The 14,428-nt window shown below is 52.2% G+C and overlaps 5 protein-coding genes across 5 annotated transcripts; 3 read left to right on the forward strand and 2 right to left on the reverse strand.

Moving 5' to 3' along the window:
- Window positions 1-102: 102 nt before the first annotated feature.
- On the reverse strand, window positions 103-2,242 carry Z520_01859 (uncharacterized protein; the record flags this gene model as incomplete). The annotated part of the gene is made up of 2 exons (XM_016772373.1): window positions 103-1,780; window positions 1,833-2,242. The coding sequence occupies 2 exons, from the start codon at window positions 2,240-2,242 to the stop codon at window positions 103-105; spliced, it is 2,088 nt and encodes a 695-aa protein (XP_016635843.1).
- Window positions 2,243-2,948: 706 nt separating this feature from the next.
- Window positions 2,949-6,624, forward strand: Z520_01860 (uncharacterized protein; the record flags this gene model as incomplete). Its single annotated transcript, XM_016772374.1, has 5 exons — window positions 2,949-2,988; window positions 3,072-4,037; window positions 4,715-4,970; window positions 5,049-5,486; window positions 5,547-6,624. The coding sequence occupies 5 exons, from the start codon at window positions 2,949-2,951 to the stop codon at window positions 6,622-6,624; spliced, it is 2,778 nt and encodes a 925-aa protein (XP_016635844.1).
- A 615-nt stretch (window positions 6,625-7,239) lies between these two features.
- Z520_01861 (uncharacterized protein) lies at window positions 7,240-9,337 on the forward strand (the record flags this gene model as incomplete). The annotated part of the gene is made up of 6 exons (XM_016772375.1): window positions 7,240-7,784; window positions 7,857-8,000; window positions 8,057-8,203; window positions 8,258-8,450; window positions 8,500-8,707; window positions 8,790-9,337. The coding sequence occupies 6 exons, from the start codon at window positions 7,240-7,242 to the stop codon at window positions 9,335-9,337; spliced, it is 1,785 nt and encodes a 594-aa protein (XP_016635845.1).
- A 489-nt stretch (window positions 9,338-9,826) lies between these two features.
- Window positions 9,827-11,002, reverse strand: Z520_01862 (uncharacterized protein; the record flags this gene model as incomplete). The annotated part of the gene is made up of 2 exons (XM_016772376.1): window positions 9,827-10,743; window positions 10,801-11,002. 2 exons carry the CDS (start codon window positions 11,000-11,002, stop codon window positions 9,827-9,829), a joined length of 1,119 nt encoding a protein of 372 aa, XP_016635846.1.
- Window positions 11,003-12,521: 1,519 nt separating this feature from the next.
- On the forward strand, window positions 12,522-13,716 carry Z520_01863 (uncharacterized protein; the record flags this gene model as incomplete). The annotated part of the gene is made up of 3 exons (XM_016772377.1): window positions 12,522-12,539; window positions 12,587-12,805; window positions 12,925-13,716. 3 exons carry the CDS (start codon window positions 12,522-12,524, stop codon window positions 13,714-13,716), a joined length of 1,029 nt encoding a protein of 342 aa, XP_016635847.1.
- Between the last annotated feature and the right edge of the window lie 712 nt (window positions 13,717-14,428).

Below are 14,428 nucleotides of genomic sequence, written 5' to 3' on the forward strand. Positions count from 1 at the left end.
AAAGCTCTGGCAATGCCTATGATACGGATATTCCATTGAGCCATCTACTGAAAGGCAACTCTATGCCGCCTCCTAGACTCTAGTCGTGCCCCCAAAGTGCCCTTAGTTCATACAGGCAGAATTCAATGCCAGCAGAGACCTTCTGAGGTCCTCGGTCAACGGTAGTTTCATCAAAGGCAAGTACTGTTGGGACCCATGCACGTCGCTTTCCATGTATCCGCCGGAGCAGCTGAGCTCGCTTCCGCGTTTCCTAGGCAGGGTGAGCTTGAACGCCAACGCCTGGTCAAAGAAGCCGCAATAGACGACCTCGTCGACCGAGCGTCCGAAGAGCTGGGCCATGGCTTCCCCATCCAAGATTCCGGACGTCTTTACCGCCTTGTAGACGACGGGGTCGTCGAAGATGACATCAAAGGTCAGCTGGAAAGGGCCTGCGTTCTTGGAGCGAATGACCTTTGCCACGTCTCTCAGTGTTTTGGGATCGCCCATTGTTTGAATTGAGTGCTTGGTCTCGTTCTGGGCGGGGCGCTTTATAGCGCCATTGGTAGGGACCTTTGTCTCCTGGACAGGAATCGTTCCGTTCGAAATCATGACTCCAGACGTGGAAGCCGGAATGACTGTTGTTTCCCACGGAAATAGTCCATCCATGGTGCGGTCTTTGGCGACTATCTTCCCACGACCGTCCGACATATAGTGGCTATCTTCTTCTCCCTCGAGAAGATTCATCAGGTGATAGATAGAAAACTGGCAGCAGGGACCAACATCTATTTCCGTCACACCACCGATGCCGAATGCAAAATTTCCAGAAGTGGCCATCTGTCCCTTGTAAGCGCCATGAGAACAGTATACCCGCGCTGTAGACGCAACAGTTTTGGCCAGCGTCGGTGAGTCTGCGAGAACTTCTCCGACAATGAAGACTTCCTTGGGAGTCCAGGTCTCATTGGTAGAAGTCAACCCGTCAGGCCGACTCTCCGGAGCACCATAGATGTGGAAGTCGAGTTTCCACCGACCATCCATATCTCTGTGTTGGCGTGCGATCCGATTCTTGCCAGCCTCGAGATATTCGTGTATCTGGCCGATGAGAATCGGGTCCTTGAATGACCCTATAAAGAGGTTGCGGAAACCAATGACGCGAGCGCCCTCTAATTTGACCGTATAAGGTGATCCTTCGGAAACCGAGAAGTGGAAGTCTCCTCCCCGTACTCGTACTGAAATTCCGTCCGGTAACTGCTCATAGGTGGTGTGGGTTAGATCCAGATATCCACCTGGACCGTGCAGGAGGTCCGGACGGGACTTCTCATAGAGGGTGTGCGCAGCCACACTGAGAGGAACACACTTTGCCATGGGATCCAGGGGCGAAATATCGAACGTCCCGTCTTTGTAGACCAACGCTGTTGCGCCAGATGATTTTGGCGTGGCACAGAGGCCACCGCATTCCATGACCTTTCCCATGTGACAGAAACCTCCCAATAAATTGTTGCCAAGTGAGTTGAAGGACGAGGATGAAGACTTTAGCCTGTTAATGGCACAAAACGCCACAAAGGTCGCAGGGTCGTATGCACGTCCCGTGACGAGGATGTCAAAATTAGGGTACGACTGCATAGCATTGAAGATCGGCTCAGGGCCCATCTGAGCCAGTATGCGTGGAGCAGCGTGAATCTCTTCAATTGTTAGCTGAGGAACCTCATCTCCACATCCGGATATGTCTCCGGCCAGAAGTTTCTGCTCTACAACTTCCTTGGACACTTCCGAGTAAACGGCAAGCACCTTCAGTTCCCGAGGGCTAAATGGCGACTGTTAGTCAGAGATTACTTGGCCTTGTAAATGAAACTGACCATTCGAACAACGCGCTAATCTCTTTAATCATCTCGACAAAGAGATCAACATGCTCATTGCTGCCATCTCCGCCAACCGACGATATGAGAACAGGCACGTGATAATTGATGACTGCCCGAATCAACTTGGTCAAGTCCCTTTTGTAGGATGCTTCGGGGCAGGTCATGGTGCCCAATGCCAATTTCGAAGGGCCCGAATCGGTTGAACCAGAATCCATGACGACGGCCAGGGGGACTGACGGGTTAGTCCTTGTCAGTTCGTCCAACTTGTCAGTCAGGAGATGTTCTTCGAAGCCGTAGCCCAGCATCCCCAGAGGGGTAACAATGGCACAGAGCGGCTGAGTCTCTTTCGGTGCTGATTCAACGCCATTTGCAGAGGCGTCGCTTGATGGAATTGCGATTGGTGCCATTGTGTCCAGAGACAATCTTGAAGACTGTTGATAGCAAAATTTCACTCAACTGCTGGCAAAGCTTTCGAAGTTTGTAGAAAGCAAGATCTGGACGACAATCATGAACCTCAGGTCAGAATCGCTAGGTCCTGGCTCATCAAGGGCCGACCGCTCCAGACCACGGTGGTTTGGCTTCGGCAGCATATTGATTCCATGCCGCAGCTAAGGATTCGACTTTTCGGCTTGAGAGCTCGAGCATCATGGGATCGGCACAGGTTCCAGGCAACAGACATGCCCAAGCTCAGCCAGCATCGTCGGTCTCAAGGTGTGTTGCTAACATTGGGTAAGAATTGACGGGAGCAGAGGAATCTCTACAGTGACCATATGCCACCCCGAAATTCGGCAACGCTAGCCCCGGCTCCGTTAGTGCCCGAATTTCGCTCGGCTTGACCCCCTTTTGCTCTTTTCCCACAGCCTGCCACTGTCTCCGCGCCGTCTCCCTCTTGCCGAACCCCTCTTACACGACATCGGCTTCTGAGGATGGAGTCTGGAACGAAGTGGCCAAGGTCGGCTGAGGCTTTTACCATTCTACTATTGTTTTGGTCAAATGAAATGAAAACCTGGGCGGCGAGTCCGATATAAGAGACATGGTCACTTTGATGCTACACTGACCTAGACTGACCATTTCAAAGAATCAAAGTGCAGAATCACTTCTTGAGGAGGGAAAATGGCAGAAAACCAGATTGAATCGAATCTTCTGGATCATGGTAGGTCGTTTGTGGCCCCATTCCCATTCGGTGCTGTTTTGAAGTATTCTGTCCACACACTTATCTGACGCTGGGCTGGGCAGAGTGGCTGGCTGTGGATGCTCAAAACAATCCTGACCGATGGATCCATCGCTTCACAGAGGAAGAGCTCAAGGACATCGACCATGCTTTGCAGACGACGTTGAGTAAAGGCCACAAGACCTGCGAAACGATGACCAAGGAGGATTTCCCGCTAGGTCGATCGGAGAAGCCATTGCAACAGGTCCTCGAGCATGTGGAGAATGACATGGGACTCTTTGTCTTGCGTGGGATCCCTGCAAGCAAGTACACAAAGCCAGAAATGAGAATGATTTACTGGGGGATAGGACTCAACATGGGCGTGGCAGTGTCGCAAAGTGGAAAGGGGGATGTTCTGGGTGATGTCAAGAACTTGGGCGACAACATCCACCCATCCTCCAAGACAGGCCGCGGATACATGTCTCGTGTCCATCTGGGATTCCACACCGATAGTTCGGATATTGTTGGCCTCATGGTACTGCAAGTTGCCAAGAGTGGCGGGCTTAGCATGATTTGCAGCTCGGTTGCCGTGAGGAACGAAATTGCCCGCCGCCGACCCGACCTGCTCAAGGTCTTGTACGAAGACTTCTACTGGAGCTGGAAAGGGAATTCTCCTCCTGGGGCTGGTCCGTACTATAAAATTCCCATATTCAGCGAGGAAGGCGGGCGCTTCTCATGCCGCTACATTCCGCCGCACATCTTCACCGCTCAAGAAGAGTACCCTGAGCTTCCCCGTCTCACCGAGCAGCAAAAGGAAGCAATCATGCTCATTCAGCAGATCGCCAACGAAGAGAAGTTCCACTTTGGCATGATGTTCGAGCCAGGAGATATACAGTTCCTGAACAACCATATCACCTTGCACGCCCGCACCGAGTTTGAGGACGGAGATACGGACGAGACAAAGCGGCATCTGTTGCGATTGTGGCTGTGTCCACCCAATAGCCGGAAGTTGAGTCACAACGTCGTGGATTTCTACAGAGATCAGAGGCCGGGTACGGTGCGAGGAGGATTCCATTCACAAACGGGCAAATTCGTGTTTGAAACAACCGTCCAGGGATGATTTATAGCCGGGTAGGCAGTCATATTAGAACGAGCCAGAGACCATGTATCAGAATAATAACATTTACATGTCAAGATTTGCCCGCTTCAATAGATGAATGAACCGGATTAGTGAAGACCGGGGGAAGTCCACAGAATGAATGAATGTATGTACAGTCGGGGGGTATTTGACTCTGAAGCCTCGGCACAGGCCTGGCCTTGGAAAGTCTGCAGACCTTTTACTTCCGTCTCCTCCCACCCACTCTCGCCATTCTCTTGACCTCTTTGACATGCCTGCTTCATCTCGATGACCGTCCAACTAGTCGACTTAAGACGCTTGTTATTAATCACAAATCAGGAAACAATTCCTAGAAGACCTTCCGAACCACAGTCTCAGACTTCTGACGAAGCTACCGAACGAATGGCTAGACCAGCCAGCTGTATAACATGCAGACAGAGCAAACTTCGTTGCAATGCATCTTCCACCTTCCCAGCGCCATGTTCGAGATGTGGAACACGGAATATAGCCTGCAGGATTGATCTAAACTACAAGCGGGTCCCCACGAGGAAGTATGCACCCAGGGTCAGGACGTTTATCGAGGTGACACTTGCTAACGACCACACTGTCGAGTCGAACAACTCACTCAGGAACTTGAGAGGCTCAAGTCAGGTCTTCAGTTGCCAAGCGAGAGCGAAAGATGGCCGAACCAGGCTCCACCAACTCAGCTCAACACATCTACGGGTAGCGACTCCTCCTCAAGAGCTGAAGTTCTCCCTGAGTCTGCTTCGACGACACCGCTCAAAAGCTTCCAGAGTATTCATGACAAGACTTTCAAGTTCGAGGATCTCGTTTTGCTGAAGGCTGATGTGGATGAATTGTTTCGAGAGTGCGCATCCTCCACCATGGTCCATCGGACAATAGCCTTGAGATAGGGGCGATACACTAACGGGTTGCTTCCACATAGGTACTTTCTCCATTATCACCAGCAGCTTCCAGTTATTGACGTGCAAGCTGAACCTGCTGCCATCATAGATGAGAGTCCACTCCTGTTTTGGACCATCGTCTTCACAGCTTGCCGGAATCTCCCGTCGCAGCAACATCATTATCGCAGTCTGTGCAACAAGTTGCCTGGCCTTTTGGGCCACCTCATGATGACCCGTCAAGACTCAACTTACACAATGCAAGCGTTGCTCATATTGAGCATGTGGCCCCTGCCGGTTCAGCGGCAATCTGACGATATGCGGTGGTTGTACAGTGGCATGGCTATGCAGATGGCAATGCATGCCGGATGCCATCGTGTTGGTTACGAGCATGAGTATCATCCGTACACATATTCCAAGTCGCTTTCAAACGAGCGGAGCCATACACGAATATGGCGCTGCTGGTGTTTTGTCAATGCGGTGTATGTGGATCTTGCCTCCCACCCTGCCCTGGAGGGGTATACTTGGCTAACGATGTTCAGACTTAGCTGCGAACTTGGCCTCCCTTGTCTCGTCCCCTTCGATGCACTCGAAATCAAACCTGGGGATGAAGCCGCCCTACCCGCAGATTTCATCTCCAGGCTTCGCATCGTTTTATACGTCAGTCGAATCAATGACACGTTGGGCGACAATACTTGCAAAGATGGTAGCCACCGGTTGAGGATGGTACGTCTATTGGAGAAAGACGTCAACACGTTGGTGTCTGGGCTTCGCCAGTCTCCAGCGCAGTGGAACCCTTCTGTCGAGTTCGTGTATCTGATTGTCCTTCTCAACCTATATTCTTTCTGTCTACGTTGGTCTACTCCGGTTTCACTTAGTGACCCCGACCATACGATAATCCAAAGCTCCGCCGCACAGGCTGCCTGCCAGCTGATTAAGCTTTATTCAAGCTCGCCATTGCCCGTCGATAATCCATCAACTTCTCAGCCATGCCCGCAGAGATACTACCCTAAATTCTATCTTCGATTCGAGACCATCGCACTTCTGATGCTACTCAAGATTTCGGTCCTCAATCAGATCTCCTTACGAGAACTTGGCGAGGTGGACGACGCTGTTCGACTCGGCCACGGAGCGCTTATGTCTGGCTCTTCCTCAGAGGGCGACGAATTCCACAGAGCCGCGAGCGTAGTGGAAGTTCTTTGCAAGAAGGGTGTGATTGACTCTGTCCGAGGGAAATCTACCGTCGAGTCCCGCTTCGGCGCCTCACTGTGGCTTGAACTTGTTGCTACTGCCATCCGATGGCGTCGCCAAAACTCGAAGAGAGGCCCCAGACCAACAGACAATAGCCGCAACAGCATTAATAATAACAACAGTAATCATGCAGGCAGCACGATCCCAGCGTTAAATATGAGCAGAGCTGCCGGCTCCATGGATGTAGCCATGTCAGGGTCTACGGCAGCTGATAGTGTGGATGCGACCAGACTGACTATGGCGGACGTCCAAGGAAACGCGAATCTGTTTCCGTTCAGCATCGAAGACTGGTCCGTCTACCTAGATATTACAGAAGCCGATCTAGGGTTAGGCAACGACTCCAGCTGGTGGGGAGGATCGGGGGGTTAGAGAGGTGAAGCAATGCCCCAGTCATTCGAGCACCTATTCTCAGACTTGTTGTTAAAGTCTCCAACGTCGCAATATCCAATAAACTCACCTGAATGAGGGCCTGCTGACTGCCTGGTAGTAGCCAGATATGCAAGCCTGCAGAGTTCGCAAGTCTTACCGTCCATGGACAGGACCAAGAATTCAGAAGTCCAGTCAACTTCGATTCAGCTTGCATCATCGTGTTGTTCTCCCATGGAAAGCCACGTCTGTCTGGGGTACATCACTAACCAAGGCTGATCTGAGAGTGTATTCAGGGAGTCGTACTCAATCATCATCTGCACCGGGCCGAATTTCGGGATCGGCCCACCAGACCATGGAGTCAACAGGAGCGGTATGCTCTTCGGCAGTGAACTCCCTGGATTAACATCCCCTGTATCCACGCAATGCCTCCACAGCTCCATTGTCAGAACACGGCGAATGCGGGGTGTCTGGTCGTTCAGCAGATGTTCCAAGACATATAATTCCAAATGGATTCATTGCTCCTGTGGTCCTACCTTAAGCACACCTCTCAAGCTCCTGCAAGCGTCCGCTGTGGACAAATCTGTTATACTTATGTGATTGCGAGACATTATCACCATGAGTGTCGTGCCACTGGAGAACACAGACAAGCTCGAACTCGAGAGGCTTCACGATCTTGCCACCCATCATGAATACGCCTCTACCACTGTGGGGAAAGACCACAAGGTTCAAACGACGACCGCTGAAAGTTCAGCTCCGGCCGACTCGGATACGGGGAGCAGCCCTCTGGAAACTCAAAATCAAACGGTGTGGACATTCAAAACCTTCCTTGCGACCCTCGCATTGGCTGGCCTCTATGTTGGATCTCAGATACCTCTGTATTTCGTCGGAGCGGTGCTATCATATGTGGCTGCCGACATCGGTGGAGTCAAAGCGTCGTCGTGGTTGTCAGTGGCTTACGCTCTGCCTCTCGCAGCTGTAGCCCCTTTCTGTGGCTACCTACAAGATCTGCTAGGGCGCCGAAACATCACGCTTGCTGGTGGTGTTGCCATCATGATGGGTTGTGTGATCGTCGCGACTGCACACCACTTTCGCGAAGGTATCGTGGGCATGGGGTTTGCTGGAGCCGGAGCAGCAATAGGAGAACTTAGTGCTCTTGCCGGGTGAGCATGTCAATCTTTGTTCAGTTATCTCTATATCGTTTTGGCTCATTTCAGCTAACAATTGAGAACCAGGACGTCTGAGCTAGTGCCTGTCAACAAGCGTGGCACCTATCTGGCGTTAGTCACTGGCTTTGTCCTCCCCTTTACTCCGTATGTTATATATGCTCAGCTTCTAGCAGCATACCATACGTGGCGCTGGGGTCTGTGGATCTGTTTGTTCGTCATTACCGACGCTGTGTCCTCCGGGTCCAGTAGGACTAACGAGCTATCAGAATCTGGAACGGAATTTGGTGGCTGGTGTTGCTGGTGGTCTACTTTCCTGAGTCGCAAACAAGGACAAAGAGAATGATGTCGAAAGAGACCTTGAAGAAGATCGACTATATCGGCGCAATCACTTCGGTTACAGGCTTGACTCTAATGTAAGCCCGGTTGGCGTCGAGTCACGATGCTCATAAGCACTGACATATCGCCAGCCTGGTTGCTCTCGAAGCTGGAGGATACCCCCATTCCTGGAAGAGCGGATATATCCTTGCTCAGCTTCTGGTAGGGATTGCGTTGCTCATTGCATTCGTGGTTTGGGAGTGGAAATATTGCAAAGAGCCCATGGTCCCCCACGAACTATTCACCGGGCAGCGTATTGTGGCCATGGCATATGGGATTGCATTCGTTGCAGGCAAGTTTCCTGGAGTATTCTCAGACATAGAAAACTGACAAGTCCTACGCAGGCATGAACTTCTACGCAATGATCAACTTCTTCCCGCTGGTATTCCAGAGGGTCTTCACTCCCGATCCTATCAAAGTAGGGCTCAGAGGTCTGGGTCCGGGTATCAGCACTACCTTGGGAGCTGTACTTGCTAATTCATCGCTGTCGTGGTTCAAGGGCCACAACAGAGAGATCCTGCTGGCCGGATGCGTCGTCATGAGTATGTGCTGCTCCTGCCACCTTCTTCGTGCCGCGATGGCAAATATAACCCCGATTTTGTGCACGCTAACGTGTGTCTCAAGCTGCATTTGGCGGAGCTTTCGCAGCTGTGACGCCGGACCGAGAAAGCCTGGCGATAGGCCTAGGCATAAGTACAGGCTTGGGTGTAGGTGCAGTCCTGGTGCCGGCTGCCACTGTTGCCATCACCGTGGCCCCCGACACGTCGATCGCAACCTGTGTGGCACTCTCCCTGACAATCCGCGCCGTGGGAGGGAGCATCGGCGCCGCAATCTACTACAACATCTTCATCAACAAACTCAAATCCAAACTCCCAGCATATGTCGCCCAGCGTGCCATTCAGGCGGGGCTTCCCGTGGCGGAGGTGGCTGAGTTCGTCGAGGTCTTTGTGGCCGGAAACGGGTCTCTGTCCGAGCTGGCTCGACTTCCCGGTGTGAATGAGCAGATTATCACCGCGGCGTCAATGGCCAGCAGATGGGCCTACGCCGACAGTCTCCAGTATATCTGGCTGACCAGCATCGCTTTCGGCGGCTGTGCCATCGTCGCTTGCTTGTTCTTGGGCAATGTCTCCACGTACATGACTGACCGGGTTGCTGCGAGGATCAGGAGCTGAAAGGGAGAGAAGAAAAGAACAGCAGCCCCCCCCCCGACGAGAGAACTAGGCGGTGGTTTGAGGGCTAGGATCATGTTCTGGATACTTGACGAAGGCCACACACGCTGAAGGCGAAGAACTGGAGCATGCGGAAACGAGACTTAGTGGGAGAGATCCTGAGATCCAAGTTGTGCATGCTATCTACTGAGTAAGATGAAGACAGTCGTGGCCATTGGTCCTTTTCTCACTCGGCGCTGGTTCGTCTACTCGCGACATACAACGACTCGGACGTCTAAAGTGAGGTTTTTGCATGGGAAATAGTACTATGCGTAGAGAAGTTACAAGGTCTTCTCAAGGAGATGTCTGCTTCTGAAGTTCATACAGTTATTCGACGGCGGGGTCTGTTGTCGTGATTTTTGCTTACTTACGCAACAGGCATTTTTTGTAACTGTCCCTCCTCGCCCAGGACTAGCCCCGGTCATGCTTTGGTCGGCGGCCGTCTGTAACTCTCTATATAAAGTCACCGCTTCCAAACCCGCCAAACGGATTGTTGCCCCATCCTCCTCTACCACCGCCTCCTGGAAACCGGGGCCCTCCTCGAAGATTTGGAGGACCATCACCGGGGCCAACCGGGTCATATCGAGCTCCCGGAGGCGCTTGAGGGTCAAAAGGTCTCTGACCCCCCTGGCCGCCAAATAAAGGATCGTCAAACGTAGGGTGCATGCCTCCACCGCCGTGAAAACCGCCTCCGGGTCCCATCCTAAGAGGATCATGTGGACCGAGCCCGGGAGGATAGAGGTCTCTTTCCCCTATGTTTCCAAAAGGCTGATGACTCCCTGGTAGCATGCCCCGTGGAGGTCGATTGATTTCGTATTCATCTTCGAAACCCGGCGGGGGAAAGTCTCCAGGCGGGTGAGGTCTTCGAGGGGGTATAGCTAGTGGGTCGTCGAAAGGGTAGGGCCGGGCAGGTGGAGGATGATCGTCTCGTAACGGGTCGCGCTCGGGAGGGCGAGTTTCCTCATGCCGTCGTGGCTGCTCCAGGGTGGAAGAACCTGTATCCTCATACCCGGCCTTTTGGATTCCCGGAGCCAATTTCTGGATGATGTTGAGCCTGAAAAGCGATGCGAGGTCTGAAATCCGTCCATTGGATATGAAGACATTCCGCAGGGCGGGAAGGTTGCTGGAGGTCGAGGCTGTTGCCTCTTTTATTGACCCCTCAGAGATGTAGTCATTGGCTTTGACCTCAAACGAGGCGGTCTTGTCGTCGCCCATGCCGACCCCGAATATGATAGCCTTGCCTCCCAGTCGATTTACCTTGATGAGATACTCCATGGCGGACTGTGAATGAGCATAGCGGAAAGCGTAGGAGGAAGACTTGTCCCACTCGGAAGGCAAGGGTTGAACATCCTGAGGGTCTGATTGTGCTTCTGCTCGTGGTGAGATGATGTCTGGATCACTGCTGCAAAACAACGCAGAATTCCTACCTATCTTGTGGTCTTCTCCCAGTCCAACCAGACGGAAGCCAACTGCGAGCATGCAAGCATGAGAGAAGAGGGCAATGGCGGCGAATGGATCTTTGATGAGGGCGGTGGATTGGTCCGAGTCAGAAGGCGGGGTCGGTAGGCTCTTGACCATGTAGTCGAGGAGTGAGTCTGCGCTCAAAGCGCTCGCCGGAGCAGGGGCCATGATGGCGATGTCAGGAATCGAATTGGGTTGGAAAGTATATGCTCGACTAAAGCGGGAAATGCGGTGGATATGTTCTTATGGAAGAACAGGTAGCGACCTGACGATGTGTTGGCCTCGATGATGCCTGCGCCGCTGTGTGGAACGCGCTCCCCGCTGCAAGGCTGCAAGGCTGCAAGGCTGCAAGACACGCGCAACACACTCCGGCCTGACATCATCGGGACTCGCAGGGCTGGTGTCGGCTAAGTTGCCCTTGTCATTCCCCCGCCAAAGTCCTTGTTCCCCAGCTCGATATCGATTCATCAGTTCGACGTTCGAAGAGGTCAGTTGACATGAACTGAATTCAGATCAATCAGTGAACAAGGTAGCACCTTCTAAGGATGTGATAACCGCCAACAGATCTCCGCCATAAAACCAACTCCGAAGCATGAATTTGTCCTCCATTCACCCCGCCCCAAGACCAGCATCTTCCATCCATGCAGCTTGCGGTCCTGGGTACTTTTGCTGCATTTGGCCCCTGTCACTGAATGCTTCTTTCGACGCCAAAGACATTTTCACTTCTCCAAATCCTAGCGGATCATATTAACCTTGTCCAGCTATTTGCCGGGTGCAACAGTACAAGCGCATCGACCATCGCTCGGCCGCCGTGGCAGAATGCTACTGTACGTAAGCGGATATATTAGCGAGATGGTGGCCGTCTGTTAAACGCCGACCCTAGCGCGCTATCTGAAGGAGCGTGAGTGTGGCATTCACGAAATACAACCGCTTCCAAGGACCCGAGTTACATCTGAGTCGTCGATCGAGATCGCAGGAAACATCTTCATTCCATGATCGGTGTTGCCCCCAGATCGTGTATACCCTAATTATCTCATCCTGCAGCCAATTGCACGCAAAGCACCAACATGCACATGTCACCACACAGCTCACCATGTCTATCTCGAGCGCGAAGCCACAACGCCAGCGACTGATGCGGCACGTGGTTCAATTAACCTTTGGAGACACTTCGCTTCTGTATCCAGGATCATTCTCATCGCTGCCCTGGGACGATTCAAAGATGTGTCTCACTCACCGGGTAGAAGAATCGACCATTGGATACAGTATAAAGCTGAGCAAGGTAGGTACGCAACGTACCATAGCTCGTTCCTGGTAGCGCGTGTAAGGACTGGGACCATGGATCCCGGCACCTGTAGTGACAAGGTAGGTTGATGAGTTCTAACTACTCAAGAGGGTCGTGCCAGGCAAACGGACGATGCGCGATCTCATGTTCGCTAGCGCGAGCCACCGCAAGACCCTTACCTGTCGGTGTCCGGGTATTAAAACTTGAATACGCCCCTGGACAGATATTACGACATCATACATACTCCAAACCTCCTTTAGCCGCTTTGGCAGTTTTAAAATCCAGGAAGGAGTTCCCTCTCTCCATCTATATTTGTATACTCAGGTCGCATTCCCGTTCAAGGAGAGCACACCGTCCGGGTCACCAACAACCACACTAACGACAAGGACCAGGAACTCTTTCAAGATGACCTCTTCCAAAATCGTACGTCTTCGAAATCAAATATTGACTTGCCTACTGACTATCCATAGCCACAAGGCCCTCCGTACGCCCCGCAAACCGTGAACGTTGGTGGGATTCCCACCGTCGACGTCGACGTCCCAATATGCAGTGTATTCATGTTCCTTTTCCTCGTCGGAGCCATCTGCCACATGACCATCCTGCAAATCAACCTGAGGCGAGGCCACAAGTTCCTGATGAGCGGTATCCTGTTCGGCTTCTGTATGGCTCGTGAGGTAGCATTGACTATAGTAAGTCACTCCATCAACCCGCGTGTCTTGGGATCTGCCATATGTCGTGCGAAGGGTCTCTTCCCATTGCTCTGGGCTCAGTTGGTCGCACTTGTTTCTCGGGCTAACAGCTCTTGCAGCGAACAGTGTGGGCGGTCTACCCGAACGACACCCAGATTGCCATTGCTGCAGCCATTTTCGTTCCCATCGGCGTACTCCTCCTGTTCCTCGTCAATCTTATCTTTGCACAACGAATCCTTCGAGCCTCCCATCCTCACATAGGGTGGAACAAAGCCGTCTCAACCGCTTTCAAGATCCTGTACGCGCTAATAGTCGTCATGCTTGCCATCATAATCTCAGCAACGGTAGACAACTTCTTCGTTCTCAAAACCGACGCTCACAACACTATCCGAGACTTGACAATAACTGCGGTGACCTACTTCCTATTCCTGTCGTTCCTCCCCATTCCTATCGTCATCTTGGCCGTCATCATTCCTCGCAAGACCAGAGTCGAGAAGTTTGGAAAGGGCCGTTGGCGGACTAAAATTGCCGTCCTCCTCACATCGTCGGTCCTCCTGTGCTTGGGATCATCATTCCGCGCAGCGACGGCATATAAAACACCGCGACCAAAAAATAACCCAGCGTGGTTTGATAAAAAGTGGTGTTTCTACTTTTTCAACTTCACGCTCGAGACGATTGTCATTTACCTATACCTCCTGCTCAGGGTCGATCGTCGATTCCACATTCCGAATGGCAGCAAAGGCCCTGGGGATTACAGCGCGGGACAAAGATCCCAAGAGAAGCCACAGGAAGTGGGAGACAGCGGTGGTGGCAGCAGTGTCGCAACTCGAGTGAACTCCGAAGAAGAAGTGTTCGACGATCATGTGCCGATCGAACGGGAGCCAGGCAAGGCAAAAGGGTCTCCTGTTTGACGGACTCACACGTCGGGGGATCTTGCTAAAATGAAAAAGCATGCGCTTAGGAAATTTGTGATTACCAATATTGCATTGGTCATTGTACCATGCAGCCAGCCACTCGAACCTTGATGCTCAGCTGGAGAGAACTCTGGAAGAAGTCACCTCGTCCAGCTCTTGATACTATACCTGAAGGGGAAGGTATGCTACTATGGATTTGTGGGACCCATACCTGACTAGCGCAGAATACCTAGTATATGTAAGACTCCGCGCGTAATTGAAATGTCAATCACCCAAACAAGTAACTGCTCTGTTGGTATTTGTAGCTTTCATCGCTCCTTCGAGAAGCTTCGGAGGACTGACTAGGGCTGTGGGATAATACTGAGTGCTGGAGTGGAAAAAGGGGCGAAGAAGACGAGGCTGGCGAGGCTGAATGGAGGCGCCCGATCGGCTGCAACTTTGCCGAGGCTTACGTAACAAGGTTTTTCTGGAATTCGAGAAACAAACTTCGGCCACTCGACAACCACATTTCGACGCGTCCTTGTTGGACAAAGTCAACACACAGGACTCGACAACGACTTCAAAGGCCATCTCGGATACTATAGAACTGCAAGCTTAAACTCTAGAGCCGCGACTACACCTTTGGCTTCACTGCACACGGTCTTCGGATGCCGGCAAAGTCACAGCATCTGATCGCGCGTGCCCATCCTCCTCTAACCGCCTCCACCCA

This window comes from Fonsecaea multimorphosa, assembly GCF_000836435.1.
Source record: "Fonsecaea multimorphosa CBS 102226 unplaced genomic scaffold supercont1.3, whole genome shotgun sequence".
Taxonomy (NCBI): Eukaryota; Fungi; Ascomycota; class Eurotiomycetes; order Chaetothyriales; family Herpotrichiellaceae; genus Fonsecaea; species Fonsecaea multimorphosa.